At 39.4% G+C, this 20,776-nt stretch overlaps 1 protein-coding gene across 7 annotated transcripts in view; it reads right to left on the bottom strand.

The window, feature by feature from the left end:
• Positions 1-20,776, bottom strand: part of NAALADL2 (N-acetylated alpha-linked acidic dipeptidase like 2) — a 400,239-nt gene that overhangs the window by 5,986 nt on the left and 373,477 nt on the right. For all 7 annotated transcript variants that reach the window (XM_018912780.3, XM_018912779.3, XM_050978009.1 and 4 more), the window contains one exon: positions 14,000-14,198. In XM_018912780.3, the coding sequence (XP_018768325.1) occupies positions 14,000-14,198 (199 nt within the window). The remainder of the gene's footprint in view (positions 1-13,999; positions 14,199-20,776) is intronic.

Genomic DNA, 20,776 nt, shown 5'->3' with positions numbered 1-20,776 from the left:
TTTTTCCTGTCTGCTCACATTATTTATTTCACTCTTCAGAGGTGAAATTCCAGCTGCATTGATGCCAATGGTAACACTCTCCTTGCCTTCAGCAGAGACTTTATTTCATCAATGATCCTTTGTGGTTTCAGAACAAGAGTAACCCATCTTTAATGTCCCCTACTAGAGGAAAGAAACAGCACACACAGCTAAACCCCTGTGAAACAAAATCTGTGTTTTCCAGTAATATCTGCAAAAAATTTTAATGGTTTGTAGAAAAACAGATGCAAGAATATTGTGTGATCCCTTGGAAAGGTAGTTTGTATGAGGTGGGGAAGGCTCAGAATTCAAAGCTAGTCAGTGATTTTAATGGCACTCTTTGAAGCAGGCTATAAATGTTATCCAAAACCAGGTGTAATCATTACACTAATTAGAAGAGCACATAAACATCATAAACCTCCACCCAGGAGCTCCTTTGATTGCAAACAGAAGTGAACAAAATTTGAAACAGGAAAGCTGCAGTGATTTGGTGCAGGACTTCTCCTTAAACACAGGACAGGTGTTCAGGGCAGGGGAGGAGCTGTGTGGAGAGCCCAGCAAGAAGCAGGACAGCTCCCACTCTTTGTTAGTACCCTAATGGCACGACAGAACAGGCCAAATGGCAACTCCAAATCAGCAATAGAACTGCCAAGGTTGTTTACAGAAGACAGAGGAACACAGAAGTGCATCTTATTCTATCCATCACCTAAGTGCAACTCTGCTGGGGGAACATAACAAAGCAGGCCAATACATGACACCACAGAACACCCACAATCTTTTGCCATGTTTTCCAGCTTTAAAAAATGCTCTGAATGAGAGATCATTTTTCCAAAGATACGAAATAACTCTTTCCCTCACGAGGCAATTTTTCAGCCTATGTTTTTACCCCCCAATATTGGGTATACATCCAGCAGTGTGCAGAAGGAATGATGAGCTCTTCATCCCCTGACAGCAGTACATCCAGCCAGATCATGGGTCTGCATTGGAGGTCTAAACAGAGAAGGGAAAGGGTTGGAATCCAGCCCTGCAGCAGAAGGACAGTTTAAACAAAAGTCATCCCTGCCATAGACCATTTAGACAGGAACAGGTGAGGAGTACTTGCAAGAACAGCTCAGTGGGGACAGAAAGCCCCATCAACAGGGCAGAAACAGGCAGGTGTGGCAACAACTTCCTCAGCTTGCACTGCAGCAGCCACAGGACAACCCCCTTAGCCTGGAGCTGATGCTGCTGCTCCCTGTCTGTGGTGCAGCTCACACTCAAAGGTGACTCAAGCTGGACTGCCCCAAAGCAGCCTCTGTGACACAGTAAATGAAAACTGTGGATGTTGAGAGCCAGATAAATTCTTGGTTGGTTGGTTTTTAAGGATAGGCTGTGCTGTGGGAAATACTGCATTTTTCAAAGCAGGTTTGAGTTTGCTCCCTCAGTTCAGGGACTCCTGCTGAGATCAGTGCAAGCAGAACCAGGCTTTTGAAGAACTCTCCTCTATAGTTCCTGGAGTTCACAGGGAGAAGGAAGCCTGCTCACAGCCCCTGAAACACCTCCAACAGCAAGGACAGTGCTAGAGATAACCACATTTCTTCCTACCCTCAGGAGAGATGTATTTGCAGGTGGCTGAGAGAGTTTGACTGAGCTGGAATTCTACTCCAAATGCCTCCAACACAGGTGCCCTGATCTGTGTTAGGATCCCTCAATTCCTTTAGGTCAGCTTATAAAAACCTCAAAGGACAGCCACCATCAGCAGAGCAACACTGAGAGTGCCAGAAACCACTCTGAAGAGAGGATGGTCTGAACTTTGGAACATTTGGGACTGCTGAGACAATGTTTGTGGTGAATAGGAACACGTCCCATCATCAAAGGGGCTCTAAACAAGGCATACAAGGTAAAAAAGAGGGTTTACTCTGACATGCAAGGGTGCTAACACAGATTAAATCTGCTGCTGTGATTTTGGAATCACTGGTGATTCCACAGTAAATACACAGGCATGTGATCCAAGTAAAAAAGAGAACTGCTAGCCCACCCCACCTGAATGCAGGGCAAATTACTGTCTGATGAGAGCTTAGTTGTTTGATGAATGAGACAAGCAGTTTACTGTCATAATTTTAAAATAATATCTTAAATTCTGAAACAGTAATATGACTTCAGAATAGCTGATTACATAGTGCAGCAGAACCTCATTTATGTTTTTATGCATGCAAATGCTAATAAGTAACATAACACAGCACCTGTTTTTTTCAACTTTTCTGCTAGGAGTTCTCACTGGGATCTTGTATTTTCCAATTACTTATCTTTGCTTGGCAAGCCATGCCACCCCTTTGTTGCACAAAATGATTTCTCTCTTTATGCATGCTCATGAGAGTCAATTTATACAAGTTTGCTTCTTATCTCTGTTGAAGCTCCATCAAATGAAAAAAATGGTCAGTTCAGTTTATTACTTCCAAGCCTTTACAAGTCAGAACAGTGTTTTCATTAAAGATTACACACAGACTGAAAAATAAACCAAATAAACCCCAGCCATTTCATTGACACAAGGTATCACCATGTGCCCACAATATGCAGAATGATGGCAAGAGACTTTAATTTACACTGTAAAATTCAATTACTTAAACATTCCTTAACACAAATTGGTTTTGTAGCCTACACCTCTAAAACAGCAATTCCAGCCTCTGGCCTAATTGCTTAAGTATCTACCTTCATCTCTAACTATTTTATCTTATGAATATAATTCACCCAGTCAGCCTGACCCCCTCAAAACAAAAAGACACTCCTAAACAGAACACTGCAATACATTATTGATGATGCTGATGAAATTACAACACACATCCTTCATCCTAATGGGCTTGTTTCTATGACACATGCCAGTGACCTGAAAAGTGGAACACTGAGGTAGGAAACCCAATTAATGACTTCAGGCAGTACCACTGAAAAAGATAAAAGGGCTACAAACAAACCAAACAGCCTTAGCAAAGTAAAGAAACTGTAAAGAGAGCCTCTACTACAACTTTTCTAAGTCCTTGGCAGGCCTAGGAGCACAAGCATTCCTGATGAAAATAATGCCATTAAATGCTGCTCTACATAACCACAAATAAGGAGGTACAGTCAAACCCACCAGACCAGAAGGAATTTGACAAATTCTTGAATAACAAATCACACTAGAAATATATTGACTTTAACACAACTTCAATATTAGAGTAACTGGACAGTACAAGATGAAACAAGATTACCACATTATTCTTGTCACAAAAAACGATTTTTTAGCTTACCAGAAAATTTTGTCTGTAGATAATGTACAACATCAGATGAATTATTCAGGCACTTACAAACAGACTCCCATCTAACAGCCCACGTTTGAGATTTCGAAAAGTAATTATTAAATCATTAGGACTTGATGGTAAGTCTAGTGTCCCACATGAAATGAGTGCAGGTTTTCTCTGCAGAATCACAGTAAAACTGTTTAGAGATAAATGCTGTGGGCAGCCTCTGTCTGTTCCAGTTATAACACAATGTGTTATGACTTCAGCATCCTCACAAGCTCAATTTTGTAATTCCCTGATTTGTTTTTTCTTGTACTCTCCAAGGAAAAAAAAGAAAAGAAAAAAAAGCAGACCAGAACAAAGATTCTCTGAATTTCCCTTTCTCCTGATACTGTTCAATTTTGAATGGACTTTTCTTACATTCAGGAGTCTGTTTTCATTCCTGCTTATAAGACATAAAATATGATTACTTTGGTAAAGAAGTAAATGCACTCTAATAACAATATTTACATGTTGGGACTTCCAGTTCCATACAGTGGTTATTCATTGTAGGACATAAAAATATCACAAAATCTTCTCTGGAAAGAGCACAAGAAGATTTACACTGGTTTATTTTTACAACTTTGCACCTCTGATAGTTTTGCAGTGAACATGCAGAAAGTTTCCTTTCTTCCTCTGGGATCCTATCTTTTGATCTCCAATGGCTGTTCTCCTTTCCTCTCTTATTTTTTAAATATTTTTGACACCTACGCACAGTTTTATTATCTTACCTATGTTATTTCACAGCAGCATTGAGGCACAAGGTTTATAATTATAAAGTTATAGCTGCTGGCCATGTAAGATTAGCTTTTATCAGGAGAGATACATGAGCTGATGCAGAGGAACCCCTTTTTCTCCTACAATGCTCATTCCCTGCTGGACTGAATGCTGGAAGTCGCTGGGGCCATGGGATGAACACAGACATGGCCAGGGAAGATGGGGATGTGGCACCCAACCCCTCGGGGCAGCTCTGCTGTAAATATCACCTCTCCTTCACTGCCCCAAGTCCCCACAAACCCAGCATGCCATTTCTGTTGCAATTACTTGTTCATTTTTGTTTCCTACCCATCCTCTCCTTTTTCAAAGAGCCATCACCTGCCTTCCCTTGGTGCTCTCGTTAGCAGGCTGCAAATGGTTCCACCAATCTGTATTCCAGAAAGTGATGTATTTAAAATCATGAGCACTCAGAGGTGAGTGTCTGCCTGAAAGGGATGCATCTGCATGCTATCAGCTGCTGATAAGCTGCAGGTAATCGAGATATCAAACCCAAATAAAGTCTTACCAACTGAAAGGCATTTCAAAGGCATCGTTATGTGACAGTGGTAAACCACACACACTCTCTCCCTGCTAGATATAAATTTATCTTCCATAAAAGACAGGCATTAGGACACCTCTAATTGAATCAATTATGGCAAATGGAGGTTGTGGTAAGTGGGCATGAACACAATCCTGTGGGGACATGGGACCACAAGAAGGTAATGATTCCAGGTTTGAGTACATTTCTGAGAGGTCAGTTTTAAATAGGGTTCTTTAAAAAATTAATCCTGATTTTGGCAGCTCTGTGAAGTGTCTCAATGCTTGGCTTGACTGCCTGCCAAATAAAGAAAGGGAATAGGAGAAGCCAAACTGGCCTTACAAGATATATTATCTTTTATTTCCCTACAGTTCTCTGTGACTGCAGAACCTTTTAAAGGTAAGGGATGCACTGTCCTGAAACACACTAATCTCTCACTGAAGGATCACTAAAGCCTAGCCTAACCCTAACTCTAGCCTAAGTTTCAGCTTGCTGCACCTTGACAACTTTAAATCTTTGTGAGGGCCTTGAGTGCACCAATACCAGATTCCAAAGGGATGCAGGAGCATTCAGAATCCCAAAGAGAAAGCAAAAGCTCTATTACAGAATTTAAGCCAAGAAAGGTTGCTTGAGGACTTTTTTATCACCAGAACTCACCATTCACAGAAAACATTCCCTTTCATGTCTCTTCTGAAACATGTAAGGGAACTATTCTTTTGATAATTAAATGTTCTTTTGATAATTAAATGTTCTTCTGATAATTAAATGTCTTCTGCCAACAGAGAAGACTGACATAAAGCTAACAATTCTAAGCTTGATTTTTTGATAATAGGACAGTGTTTTGCAATGGCTGAGAAATAAAGGAAATACTAAGTCTTTGACAACCTGTAGCCAAACTTCTTCACTTTTGTTAAATAAACAATAATTACATCACTTCCTAATTTTTGTGACTTTTGATAGCAGCGTCTAGTATAACATATAATAACCATGAATAAATGGAAGCTGGCAAGTAGCAGATCATAAGAGGAGGGATGTTCTGGAACAGCCTCAAGTAAGAATAATGGAGCTGAAGCCTGACTAGCTCAAACAGTGAGTTTGGGTAAAATCAGCCTGCAATAAAATCCCTACTTGCCAGGGCTTAACATCAACATTACCATGCACTCACAGGTTTCCTCTTGGTGAAAATCTGCTGGGTTTAGGAGCTGATCTATTTCTTGCTTTGGAGCAAACAAGATCAGTAGGTAAGGAGAAGCCAATCTAGAGCTTCAACAGTACAGAATGACTTCACAGAAGTTAAATAAAAAATACAAATAGGATGCATTTGTTCTTCAGAAGTTGCACATCAGCATTTATCATCACTAAAGAGCAGTCCTCTAATTAGGCATAATTTTCTCTAGGGTTTCACAGAAATTAATTAAGCAACTTGATGTGAAATTCCTGAAGAAGCCACAGAACCCACTTTGCCACAGAGCTTCCAAACCCTGTATGCAACTGATGAGAGAATAATGCATACCCCATGGAGATGTAAAAATTCCTTGAAAATCCACTAGCACTTTTTCTGTGGTTCCTCAGAACAAGGACTGACATTTATACTTAAAAGACTGATGATGCATTGTACAAAATTGATATAACTGTATTTTAAAATGTTATTTGCTGGCAGCAACTGGTATGAAATATTCTTTGTTAAATTTCAAATAATGTAGCTGCTGGTAACAAATGTAAGCATGTTGTTCTTTGAATGATTTATGCTACACTTGCTTTTCAAGTGAAAGAAACATATGCTTGTGTGAATGATTTGGAGGAAACTATCTGTCTTTTAAGGATGTCTCAGTCTGAAACACTCCAATTCAAAGCAGATGTGCTACTATTTTGAAGAACTTGAGGGAAGTGAATTAATAAAATTATTTCCAAATGGCTCACAGCTGATGTTCTGATGACTTCATATAGGGCTTTTTATTTAGAGATCATGTAAAAGATCCCCTTCCTGAGGAGGAATCCCATTCCCAAGCAAAGCAGCAGGCAGTGTCCAGTGCTCAATGCAGGAACTGGCTTGACCTTCATCTCCAGCTCTGATCCTGACTGGGTTTATCACCCTAAATAACTCTGAGCCACGTGACATGAGACCATTACCACAGGTCATTATCATAAGAGTTAACGAGGGATAAAAGATTATGTCATAATACATAATACATCTTTAAAGAAATGCCTGAAATTATATCATTATTACCTGCAGTGGCAGGTAAACACACAAAATTACCACTTCTTTCAAGTCCCAGTTAAGGTAATTTTTCTGTTAATGATCTCATCACCACATTTCCAAGCTCTATTGCCTGGGTAATATGTTAGTGGGGGAATATTGCATATTAACTATTTTTCCAATTAATTCCATTTATTTTTGTACTATAGTCAAGAAGTGTTCTTGGCTAATATTTCCACATATATGGTTGAAATATAACCACTCATATATGAGTGGTTCTTATCTGTCATGATTAAAAATGTGAATTCATATATTTTTTGGATCTAAAAAATTGTTCCAGTCTAACTGTTTATAATAAATATAAAATAATGTATAAAATATTAAGTTTCTGTTGGATTTAATAAATAATTCAGAATCTAATACTTTGTATAGCTTCCTGAGAGCACAGCAGATTATTTTTTTTCCTGGAACTAAATATTCTTGCCCTATTTAGCACCATAAGTGCAGACCAAGCAAGATCTGCCAGCAAGGGACATGGAGAGGAGTTGCATGCTAACCACAAGACTTGCTGGAGGTTGGCATGAGAGCTCTGCACTGAGCTCACAGAACAGCTGTGCCAGGGCTTTTACAGTCAGCACAACAACTGCTGTCAAATGGGCTAAAACATCCAGGGAGGACACATATTAAAATAAATGGCATTTTATAAAAAAAAACCCAACCCTTATTTTTTTTTTTGAGGCCAAGACTGTGCACATTCATTGGAAGCATGAGGAATATTATTTCCTGGACACAGTCCTGTCTTCAGGACAACTAATGTTGGGTTAAATTACAATATAATATTTATTGGATCACAAACCTAATGGGTCTGATGTATTGTACAGAGAGAACTCTGCAAGTATACAAATCAACCTAATTAAAAAGATGGAAAAAAATTCATGGGAAGTACAATTAATATATGTAAAACCAGGTTTCCCTTCATATCAGGGAAGTGAGAAATCTGTTTTCAAGCCATGACATAATCCCTGATTACAGAGGTTTTCTGCTTTTGCAGGTGTAATGAAAAGATTTTGATGTTCCCTGTTTAAATAAGCTTTAAAGTCTGCCATAATTACAGCTCTGCAGATGGCTAATTCAGTAGTATTTATGCAGCAAATGCTCTTTAAATAGTAAAAATTTACAAGACAACAAATACAGTCATTAATTCGGGGCCATTACATGTATTGGTGATTCCAAAGGGAAAAACATCTCAATTGCCACTCAGATGGATCAGGTGTTGTGAGTATGACTATCACTCACTTTATTGCACCTCCTCAGTATTAAGAAAGGGCATAATTCAGCATCATTATCAGTCATGAGAAAAATAATAACCATAGCAGGAGTTTGTAAGAGCAATATCAGCCTAGTAAATGCTTCTGGTGTGTGCTAGGATAAATGTGCTGCTCCATGCTTACAGCTGCAGAGACCACAATCACACTGCCCAAACACTGTAAAGTTCAAAGGAATAAGGCAGAAGAAAATGGGGAGGCATTTTGGGTGTAAAAAATACATTTGGACAAATGCTTATCAGAGAGAAGGGAGCTGAACAACAAAACTGAGAACTGAGAAACACCAGAGAAGGATTAGGGAAACAAGTAATGCCACTGTTCATAACTCCATTTATAAGTCATGAAAAAAATCATAGAAGAAAAGGAGTTGCAAATTTTGAAAGATGCAAAATACTGGGGTCAAAAGTCAGGTAGGAAATCATTGCTGTGTTGGAAGACAGAAATTCATTTATTCTGACTGAATGGCAAAATCTGAGGTACACTATTCTACAACCAGCACACTATTCTTTCCTTCTCCCCCAACATAATTCTAGCATTGTATTTACAAATTGCACATGGCAGATAATAGAGACAGAACATTATCTACTGCTGCCAGCAAAACATGAATTATTTCAGTATTTCCCACACTAAGGATCATTGACACCGTACCAAATCATTCTCTGTTCCACATAATACAAAGCAGAACAATAAAAACACTCCATGCATTTGGTTCAGGTCAGTCAGAAAACATCTCATATCTTACTACAAAGGGGACAGGAATGTTTTCTACTTGGAGTCATAAATGAAGAATTCAAAATGAAAAAACAAACCTCCAGAGTTTATACAATGAGACAGAACTACTGTCTTGTGTAGAAGCTCTGGGCTGGGGTTTTGTTTTATTTTGCAGGTGACATTGCACTCCATGTTTACCCATGTTACTCTTTAAGATTAGCAGGATATTTGCATCTTTAATGCCCATCCCCTGTAAATCCAACGAGCAGATTGTTTACACGTGGAGATATAATAAGCTCTTTAATTTTCCTACTAAACATATCTCTGGAAACTAGACTCTTAGGGCATGTGTATTTTGAAACCTGAGAATCTGCTGCAGTTTACCAGCAAAGCAGAAATAAATCTTGTGGAATATACACATGTCAGGAATGTACATAACAAATCTCAATCTGAAAGGAAAATATTTGTTCTGGTGAACAGCAGACACTTGAGTGGCACAAGTTCAGCAGCATTGCAGGTTGCCTTTTTTGAATGGTACTGAAAACCACTTTTGACTGTTCTTTCACTTCATTATGACAAATTCAGGCTGCACAGTCTATCTTTGCTTACTGCCAGTATTTTGTTCAGTGCATTAAAATGCACCCATTTGTTGTAATTCTTTAGCCCAATGAAGTGTTAATGTCACACTTGGGTATCTGTGATGAAAAGAAGCAAAGGCAAGAAGTTTAACTGATACAAATGAGCAATAAAAACTGCTGGAGGTCTTTGCTGAAGACACAGATTGCTTTCAAAATCCTTGCTTTTCACCTACTTAATTCACTCAATTACATCTATTAGACAAAGCACAGCCATCCCTGTAAAAATTCCATAAATAGTGGTGGCAGATGCATAGAGCCTTAATGGACAGGATAAACTTGGCATGCTAAGAGAAAACATTTAAAAGGAAGATTTTACACATGTTGACTTTGACTTTTTTATAAAACTGTTAAAAGAACTGTCAGTCAGGACATAACTGATCCTTAGGCAAGGGTCCATTAAGAATAAAATGCACCTAACAGAAATGACAGCCTGAGCCCTTGTATGCCTCTCTTTTGCTTTAATTTTAAATACTGAAGACACAAGCTGCGATTTTAGTGACTCTCTTAGGTTTGAAAATTTTGGGGGAGCATCCCAGGGGATTCTAGGAAATTCTGCATGCTTACTACTGGATTCATCTGGTATCAACAGCATCCCTGAAAGTTAGACCTGGAACTGAAGAAATGTGACACTTTCACTGAGATCTCTCTCTACTGAGTGTGCCATGCCTGATACCCTGTGAAGTTTGCTCTGTTATCTCATTTTTTTCAATATTATTGTGCACTGAAGAGCTCTGCCTTTCAACACAGGGAGAGGCTCCCTGTGAGCACCTAAGGATGCACACACAGAGCTGACAGATCCATCAGGCTGACAGGTGGCAGAGGCTGGGGGAATCAGTAAATAGAAGAAGTACAACAAAATATACAAGGAACAGGGAGAGCCCTCTTGCTGAGCCTAGGCAAACACAAGATTTGAACTCTCTGTTTCTGAACACCAGGCAGATCCACACTGTGCTGCTATCCCTGATATTGGTGCCAGTGTTTTGGTCAGTATTTCTGTTGAGGGAAAAGCATGACATGATCAGTATTTATGGAATCTTTTTATGGCTCTGCTGAGGCTGAGCATCTCATGGACAGGACAATATGCTTCAATGTTGGGTTTTTTCCCTGTACAGTGCCTAAAGTAACAAAGCCTCTGTTCTTACATTAACCTGGTTGATGCCACGGCTGTGTAATCTATGATTATTACCTTTAGTAGCAAAACATGATCATCAGAAAACACACAGAAATGTTCCATTGGAAGACTGGAAAGCAAGAAATGGTTAAAGGTGAGAAACAGACAGATTTTTACTGATTATTCCATTAAAATAAGGGCAAATTATAAATCTAAATAATCACAAGTATTATGATTATGCTATGAGAAACAAAGGGAAATAAATGAGAAATACCAACAGCAATCCTATTTTATACCTAGAAATTTGTTCTGAAAATAGAAAATCTACCCAGGGTTACCACTGGGAATCAAAGAAATACTTCAGGTACAACAAAACTCAGCAATTTTCTCCTAACCCCAAATCAAGTCTCAGGGTAACTTTTGCAAAGCAGGATATTCCTCAACCTATTATTTTTCATTCTGCCTAAATTTCTGGATAAGACTAAAATACCCTGATTAAGGCTGTACTTGTGTATTTCCAGCTCAGCTGGAAATAGAGATCATGGGGAATGTGCTGTTGTCAAATTTGCAGCTCAATGTCAGGAAGTTCAGGTAAGAGGAATGAGCATCAAAACTACAGCATTTACTGTACTGAACAAGCTGCCAATGTCAATCATGATTACTGAAATTTAGTCAAATATCCTAATCCAATTATTAAAAAAAACTGTAATTTGAATTCTGCTAGTAAGTCTGATTATATTACTTCTCATTATAGATGCAAAATGTATCAATTATGCCCAAATATTGCCCTATGACATTGACTGGAATGAGGCATTTATTTTTTAAGGACCTATAAACAGTAAAAGACAACAGCTAGGGGAATGTGTGTGCAAACTATAGAAAAAAAAGATCTATAAAAGATGTATCAGTTCCCCTGCAGTGGAGAAGCACAGGAAGGTTGCAACACTCCTGCAATAAAGAAAAAACCCACCTTTCTTTTTAATTCAAGTTCTAGGACAGAAAGCACAGTGTAGATCCAGAGAGCTGTGAATTAGGACAAACACAAGGCTAAAAATGATGCCTAAAACTTCAGCAAATTTGTCAAGTGCTTTGATTGAGGTTGAGAATATGAGTCCAAATGGGTACACAGGAAGCAATCATTTTTTCATGAAGAATACGTCCTTTACTGTGCACACAAATTCTTCCTTCAGAAGGCTGTAAATTACAGTATTTATGGAATCTTAATGATCTAAACACAGTTGGAGCCTGAAGGTCAAGGCTGCAAACTGCATCCTAAATTTCTGTTTACAGATGAAGCACAGTATTTATTGCTGTACTGCTTGTGCTGCTATAGTTAAAGGGCTGCCAGCATTTCCATTATAAACCACTATTTCAGGGCTTTATAACTTGCCTATCAATCTTCTGACTGGGATGAAACATGGCACACAAGGTCCTGGCTGCGAGACTGATTTTTTGGTTTGTTTTCTTTACAAAATGACAAAAAGAATAAGCTTAAAGTTTTACAAGCAAAAAAAAAAAAAAATAGTGTGTTAGGGTTTTTTTTTCAAGTATTTCTAGTGTTCTCAGGACACAATTATATCTTCAGAATTCAAAACACACATAACTTCATCAACTAATAGAAGGACTTCCAATCCCTAAAAAAAATGAAAAATTATCTAAACAAAACTTAGATGCTTTTTATTTTGTAATTAAGCAAACGTACTTCAGATTTTAAATGACAGCAAAGGACATCAGCACCCTGACAGTGTCCTTGGCTCTGTTTATCTGTGCAGATTTGCCATTAAAGGTAACAATTACACACCTTGGCACTGTGCAAAGGTTGTATTCTTTCTAAATGAACATCTAAATGATGACACACAAGGTGTCCTCTACTGTTGTATATTCCAGATGATGTCAGGTAAATTTATTCAGAGTAAAGTCAAAGCCAATGTTTTCTCTGAGTCTTTGAAATCTTGTACTGTTAAATCTTGTATCACATTTAATTAAATTGGAGGGCAGCAAGTACAGCATTTTCACTTCCACAGTGTCTATTTAGCCAGTGTGAAAGCACTTTTGCTATGTACTAAAGTACTGTGGGAAGCAGGTGAAAAATTTGTTACATTATGTTTGCATATCTACTAATTACATTTTGGCAAATAACAAACTTAATAATGCAAGTGCTGCAAGAGCTGAAATATTAGAACATGTCAAAAACCCTCTCCTTATAATATCAGATTTTGATATAATTTATTTTTACAAATAAAGAACTGGGCCAGATTCAACAATGTTGAATGTTGCTGTTGCAATGCAACACATACATATTACATTTTTATTAAATAGGCTTTTGGCTCCTTTGCAACGCCATACCAGTTCAGACAAGACAGACAGCACTGCTAAACCTGGAATATTAGACTTTATCTAATCCCATTTGGGCTTATTTCTTTATGTTAGAAATCCAGTCACAGCAGGAAGGAAGTAAATTAGCCTCTCCCCAAATGTAATTATTCTATTTTCTTTATTACAGCTGTAGGGCTTTTATTCACTGACACTTTTGAGCTCCCCATAACTACCTTGCTTTTTTTTCCCCTTTGCTTTTGTTAAAAGATGACTGCATTTGTTTCATACCATGCTAATAACTGGAAGAATCCCTCCTGAGGCCAGAGCTTTCTGCTTTCCTTCCCCACCTCTACCACTTGTCTGTTTGATGTCCACTTTTGCACATTCACACTGGGTAATTTTTCCCATCACTGAAATCAAAGTACACTTCTGCTACTTTAGTTGGTTCTGGTGGGAGACAGAGACTTGCAGAGTTCTTTCTTAGAAAGTAAAAGATGGGATGACTACGACATCTTAAAACCAACCTGGGTAGTGCAGCTGAACACATATCAGAGAATGATTCCAAGCAGAGACAAGATGTTGTGAACAGCAACTGACTCAGGCCTCCTCATTAACTGGAATGTACTGCCTTTAACTTGCTGAAATGCATCCAAGAATGCTGCTATGTAATTAAATATGTTAAATAATGCTACAGACTATCTTGTATAATTCTGAATCTTCAATGAACTGTACAAAGTTCTAAATTAAATATGGGTGGAGCTTGTCAAGCAGCTGTTTTAGACTTCAAAATATTTTCTTCTTCTGAAAGCTTCCTGTACCATCTGACACACGTTTCCGCCACGCTGCCTGGGCTGCCATCACACCATACGTCTTGTTAGCAGCAATGTCATGACAGAAGTGCTACACTGCTGCATTCTAATGACCCCTTGCATTGTAGTGAATTAATGTTTTTTGTAGAAAGGACGTGATAGGAAAAAAAACCAGCTTTAATTTTGGGTATTCACGGATGTTTTCTTTTTGAAGACATTTCTGCCAACCAAGCAGTGGTGAACACCGTTTTAGCTCAGCTACAGAGCGTGTGGAACACTGTGGGCCGTACCTGTACAGTCCTGGAGGAGCTTGCTGAAGCAGGAAGCTTTTCTCCAAGCCTTGTAGCACATCATTGAGCATCCTGACTCTGACAGGAGCTCGCTCCTGGGGGTCGTTGGCCGGGCGCATCTCGTCCGACTGGAACAGCTCCGCCGTGTCCCTCAGCCGGGATGCCACTGCCAGCAGCTGGGGGACGCCTGCTTCATCACCTGGGAGCAGGGACAGCAAGACAGCCACCAGTGACTCACAGACCACTTATTACTCTTGCTTCCCAGTCAAAATTAATAGTGCAATTAAAACCTGAGCCTCTTCTTCCCCTGTGAGCAGCACGGAACGGGTCAAGGGAAGCCATAGATCATTCCGTGTAACCTCTGATCTGTTCTTCAAAAATCAATCTGGGCTCTGATGCTATTAGATCTAATAAGCTGAGAGGAATGATTTTTGGGGTACAGCTTAAAATCTAGCATTGGAAAAACAGGCATGCGAGAAGCAATGGTTATAAATCAAGAGCTACAACATTTCCTTCTGAGATTGAATTTATTCAATGCCATTTGATGCTGTTGCTCTTGAGTCTGAAAGCTTGTGCTTGGATTCCATAATGACTGCTCTATAGAATATTTTAATATGAAGAGTTTAATTGAATTTGATTCAACATTTTAGAATCTTAAGAGGTGAACAGCAATTGTAGAGGGTTATGTGAAACTGCTCCTCTTAATCACTTAAGTCATATGCCAATGAGCCAACTTTAATTGATATCCTAATGCATATTCCAATCCAGTCAATATTTTCAAAACATTTTAACTTGGAGTGTTAACTGTTGCTTTGTTAGCTACCCCACTCAGACAGCAAAAGAATAAAAGCCTGCATCACCTAGGAGCACACCACAGTTTCAGTATTTCCCTGTTCATAGTCCAGAAAGAGAAATGTGAATTGGAGCACTGTGAATGTGCAGCCTCCTCCCACCTGCAGTGCAGGTGAAGAGTGTGGCCCCTTTCCCAGTGTGTGCATGGACTGCCTTCATCTTTACAAGCACATGGAGAGAGAGAGCAGAGCCTGAACCTGACAGAAAGTCAAAAGCAGTATCAGTCAGCACAAACATTTCCAGGATGCAGAAATTATCTTTAAGGCAAAAATTCATTTCACCAACTGACAAGAAATCCAACTATGCTTAGATCTTTCAAATAATGCTTTAATCAACATAAACCATGCAGCTCTAGGAGCTGTCTCACCTCTACCTGAATATGCAAACCTCAGGGAGTTCTCTACCTTAGTGACTGAGATAATTAAGCCAAGAAGGTGGTTCAGGACTCAAGTTCAATGAATTTTCAACTTCCTTGTCTAAGATACACATGGAAAAATCACAAACAGTAACTGGGGAACACTAACATGGTTTAACCTCAGCTGGCAAGTAATTACCATGCAGCTGCTCACTCACACCCACTGGCTTCCCTGATGGAATCAGAAGAATCAAAAAGTTAAAACCAATGGGCTGAAATTAGAACAGTTTAATAATTGATATATAATGATGATCATAGTAACAATAGTAATATAGCATCAAAAAGGGAGAAAACCTAAAGAGAGACATAAAACCTAAGACAGAAGAGTGATGAGCAGTTCTATTGGGCTGACCATGTTCAGCCTGGCCCCAGCAGCAATCACCCTCCTTGGCCACCACAGTTTAAACTGGGCATGATCTCTGGATGAAATACCCCTTTGGCCAGTTCAGGGCAGCTGTCCTGGCCATGCTCCCTCCCAGCTTCCTGCAACTCCTCTCTGGGAAAACGTGGGGAACTGGGAAGTCCTCAGGCTAAGCACTACTGAACAACTGAAACATCAGTGAGTTACCAACCTTCATCTCATCCCAAATCCACAACACAGTACCAGCTACTAGGGAGAAAATTAACAGGACAAAGACCAACCCATTTCTCAAATTATTTATGGTTGGAGTCTGAAAGGTGAACACATAATAGGGATGGAAAAGCAAACAGGTATAACAAAGAAATCCAAGGAAATGCCTGAATATAACAAATCTCATATGGAAAAAGAGACTTGCTATTGGATATATTCCAGCCAAGGAAAAGGAGTTCATAGATCCCATATACTCCTGTCATTCAGCTGACTAGCACATTCCAATCTACCAAAACATGAAATGATCCAGAACACATAGAGAGACAAGATGCTGGTGTGAGAGAAACTGTCAGATTTCCTGAGCCATCAAGATGAAATTCAACACTGAACAGAAGCTCCCTGGGAGACCTGGAGTGAGAGAAGATGGTTTATGTCTGCCCTGGTTTGGGACACGGTTCCTTTGCCAATGACACTTGACCAATCCACTTTTCCCTAAGCAGAATGGATAACAGGTGTGCTGGCATCTTGATATAAAGGGCTGGTAACTCTCTGAGTCTGAAGTAATTGAAATTCTGATCAAGTTAGGTTAATGCCTCATATAAATGTTCTTCAAGCATATAAGCTTGCTATATTTAAGATATTTGCAAAATATCATTCTCCTTAATTTCCAAATCTCTGGCAAACATCCTGTGCAGCTGAAGAACTTCCCATTCCCATGTATATAATGCAGGCACCATGCACACCTTGCCCTAGGACTTGTGTCCATATGGAAATATTTAAATTCATCCTGCTAGAAAGAATCCTTTGGTTTCAGCAAAGCACTTTGTAATCCAAGTAACATAAAACTTATTATTCTGAATCTTATATAAACAATTGCTAAACAATTGCAAATGTCAGCTTTGCCTTTTCAGTAGGGAAAGTGAGATAAAGGGAAAATCCATCTTTCTATATTTGGAAATGTAGACAACCAGACCACCCTTTAAAACACAAAAATCCTGTAAATGCTCTCACCTGTTCTCCACAGCCCTTCAACCAGCTCTTTGCTTTACACTCTAAACCAGCACTTGCTAGAAAACACACACCCAGGCCCTTTTTTAATGCTTCAGTACAAAACCTGCAAGGATGGGCAGTGTTACCTCAGCCAGCTAAGGACAGAACAGGCATCACCACACACTGAACTCACCACCAAGGGAAACTGATTTATGCTTTTCTCAGGCTGAGAAGATGGGAATGGCAGGGCAAACGATTCTTCAAGAAAACCCTGCATTAACTACTAATGTCTTAAGCACCTTGTGATGCTTTTACAGAGAAAATCAAGCACAAGTGTTACCTCGTTTAAGAGAAAACAATGCCACATTATTTTATTTTGTATTCTTTGTCCCCAGTGTGAATCATGATGAATCATCCAGGCTAGTTGTTTAGTTGCTACCAAAATAAAATTGCAAACACAGTAAAGTGACTCAAGAGCATGTGCACTCTTGATCAGGGAATTACACTGTTGAATTTCATTGCATTTGCTAAATGCAACTGGGCCCTATTCAGAAACAAGTGACACCAAACAGATATTTTTACAGACACTGAACACAATAGCCTTTCCCTCTGTAACTGATTGCTCTTATGAAAAGCACAGCTAGAGGCTGAACAGTTTTAAATTCTGTTTGTGCCCTCTGTTATGAAAGTACTTGCCTATGAGTACTTATAGGAAAGGGAGCACAGAAAAATCAGCATTTTAAGGCAGGATGCTTGTTTACTATATATGTGAACATGTGTTTGCATGTAAGAGAGAAGGGAAATTGTTTCAGGTTTTGATTAGCTTGCAAATTCTGAATCAGCTATCATGTACTGCTGTACTCACTAGGAAAATTTTTCATGCTCTGTAAAACAGGATAAGCAGAGCTGTCAGTAGAAAATCTGAATGGGAAAGCTTTGTAGGAAGCACCCTAAAGGGGCAGAACCACAAATCCACAGCCATCCACAGTGCAAAGGATATGCTGCCATCAGCTTCAATTTTGCTACCATGACTGCTTTAGCCCAAGTAAACTCATCTGGTGCTGCTCCAAGCCTTTTTCACAGAAGTTATGTTAAAGAGGAATGTTGTGATATTTACAGTGTGCATGTCAATACAGGAGCCTGGAGAAGGGCAGGCTCCAGGGAGACTTCACTGAGCTCTTTTAGTACTGAAAGGGGGATTTACAAGAAACTTTGGGACAAACTTCTGAAATAGGACAAGGGTTTTAAACCAAAAGATTAGATTTAGACTAGGTGTAAGGAAGAGATTGTTTACAATGAGGATGGTGGAACACTGGGTTGCCCAGGGAGGTGGTGGATGCCCCATCCTGGAAACATTCAGTTCCAGGCTGGATGAGGCTCTGAACATCTTGATCTACTGAAAGATCTCCCTGCCCACTGCACTGAACTAGGGGACCTTTAAAAGGTCCCTTCCAACCCAAACTGTTCTATGGTTCTATGAAGTTACCAATGACTTTGTACAGAGCTGCTGAAACTAAGGCCACCTAACACAGAGTAGATGCTCATCCTTGCCCTTCAGAACTAAATGTTTGTCCATGGAAAATGCCTTTTTCCATGACTGTCTTTTAAAAGCTGAAAAAAGGTACTAATTCCCAACAACCTTGAATGGATACTGAAGACAAGATGCCAGTATCTCATGACAAAAGAGATATTTCTCTCTTATATACAGATTTGTTGCATTTTTCACCTCTGCTGCAGTCAAGAATAAAGGGTAGGAACAGTAAAGAGTGAAATTTTCTGAACATTAGAGACAGGAGGAGAGAGTAATTCTGAAAAGCACCCAAAATGATCAGGGAAATACAGTCAAGCAGGTAAAATGATGCCAAGCTGAAGAGCAGCAGATAGCTTTAGGCAATGAGCATGCAGCCATCAAGTAAATGAGAGAAATAGGTTTCTCTATTGATTTTTCTAAGGACAGAGCCTGATGCTTTGAAATATATGGGTAGAGACAGGGCTGTGGAAAGTCACGCAGACTTCCCTGGGAATGACTTATTGTAAACCAGATTATTTTAAACTTCTGCTAGTGCTGCCTACTATCATCACCCCAAGTACTTCAGCTGCAGTAACATCTGTAAAACATCCATTCTGGGAGAAGAAAGGGCCTAACTGATAAGAAGCCACACACAGCTGACACTGAGTCAGCCAAAGAGCTTTAAATCACAGCTCTGGCACTTCTGGAAAACCAGAAAATCTCATCCACCCTCAATTTGTCTTCATAAGGCTCTCCCTCTCAGCCAGTGGCTATCAGAGATGGCTACAACTTGCTCCAGCAGCCTGTGCTGACAGCCACAAGTGGGGATCTCACCTCTCCTGCCTGGTGCTGCACAGGCACAGTTCAGGGCTGGGGCACAGACACCAGTTCTGAAAGGTTTGCACGAGTCCAAGTGAGTGGCAATAATAAATGACATCAGCTTCAACAGCACCCTAGTGAGGCACAACACCAGCCTGGCTGACTTTAATTTTGTAAACTGGGTGGCTGAACTTGTTATTGCTGGGACAGTCAGGTGCAAAAGTACAGGAATGCTTTTAATCCTAATGAGGTGCTGGAAAATCTCCATCATCACCCCCTGAAACTTGCTGGAACATACACCAGATTTTAAAGACAGGCTACAAGGAGCACAGTGCTCACAGCTTGCAGCAGTAAACACAAATATGTTCTGGATAAAAATGCTTGTATACAAACAAAACACTTCTATGCAAATGATTGCACATTTTTACTTGCATATACATACAAAGAACTTCTCAGGAATGCTTAAAAGCACTGTTTGTATCACTCACACACCAGATCTGACATCTTGTCTGCACCCTACCTCAAAAGATTAATTGGATTTTCATAGGATACAAGGCCTAGCAAGATATTAATGTTTTTGATTCAAGTTAAAATGGGTCTTGACTTTAAATGTATGGCAGGCACAAATCCCACGCAGCTGCAAGGTGTAGCTAATGAGAATATTCTAAGCAGTCACTTATTTATTAATTTGTTTAAGATATCACATCTGTGAATAGGCAGGCAACAGCCTGACCAGCCCTGGGGACCTGGATTTCAGTGTTGGAACCCCCACCTCCCATCCTTTATGACCTCAAGGTTTCCTGTTAAACATCAGCCCATCAGCAGAGGCAGAAAAATCAATCTCTCCAGCCCCAACCCTTTCTTACAGATAAACCCAAAGGCAGTGGTTTGTTCCCAAGAGTTCTGGTGTGTGCAAGGGGAGAGAACACCTAACAGCCTCTGCCCCATCTTTCTGAAGAACAGGCCATCAGCCATATGAACATGTTGGGGATGGCATAACTTGCCATCCACACTATCCTGGATGTAAGAAATGGTCTGTGAGGTGCTGAGTAATATCCCATGGAATTTAGCAGAGCTAATTGCACAGACACCCACCACATGAGAGAGTTAAATCCTTTAGACATGTAAATAAAGGCAGCATTAACAACTATCTAGGTATACACAACCTTTTGTGAGTACATCCAAGAGATTGCAAAAACAGTGACTCAAATATTTACACAAAATTTAACTTCAAGCATGTGAGAAAGTCCAACAGGTAATAAAATCTGTGTTCAAGGAATTGGCTGAACCAGATCCCAGAGGCACAAAATTAAGCCTAATGAACAAATATTTTACATGTCATGGAGATTTACCTTCATCTTTTCCACATTTACGGTTTGCATTGAGTTGGAGAAGGAAACAGCTCACTAAGACATTCCAACTTTGAACTGGAAAGTTTGTTCAACATAAAATCTTTTGAAGAATGAATAAACCCATGAGCCACATAAAAAAAGTACAACTTCTCATTTAAGAAACTGAAAAAGGACCATTGTCTTAATGTTTTCCAAAATGAACATAAACTATTCTTTTATACAAGTCAGAGACAGACAAGACATGAAAGCCATGAGAAAAATCATTAAA

Source organism: Serinus canaria, chromosome 9 (genome assembly GCF_022539315.1).
Source record: "Serinus canaria isolate serCan28SL12 chromosome 9, serCan2020, whole genome shotgun sequence".
Lineage (NCBI taxonomy): Eukaryota > Metazoa > Chordata > Aves > Passeriformes > Fringillidae > Serinus > Serinus canaria.
The sequence above is the reverse complement of the archived record's forward strand: the minus strand, read 5'-3'. Positions and strand labels throughout refer to the sequence as shown.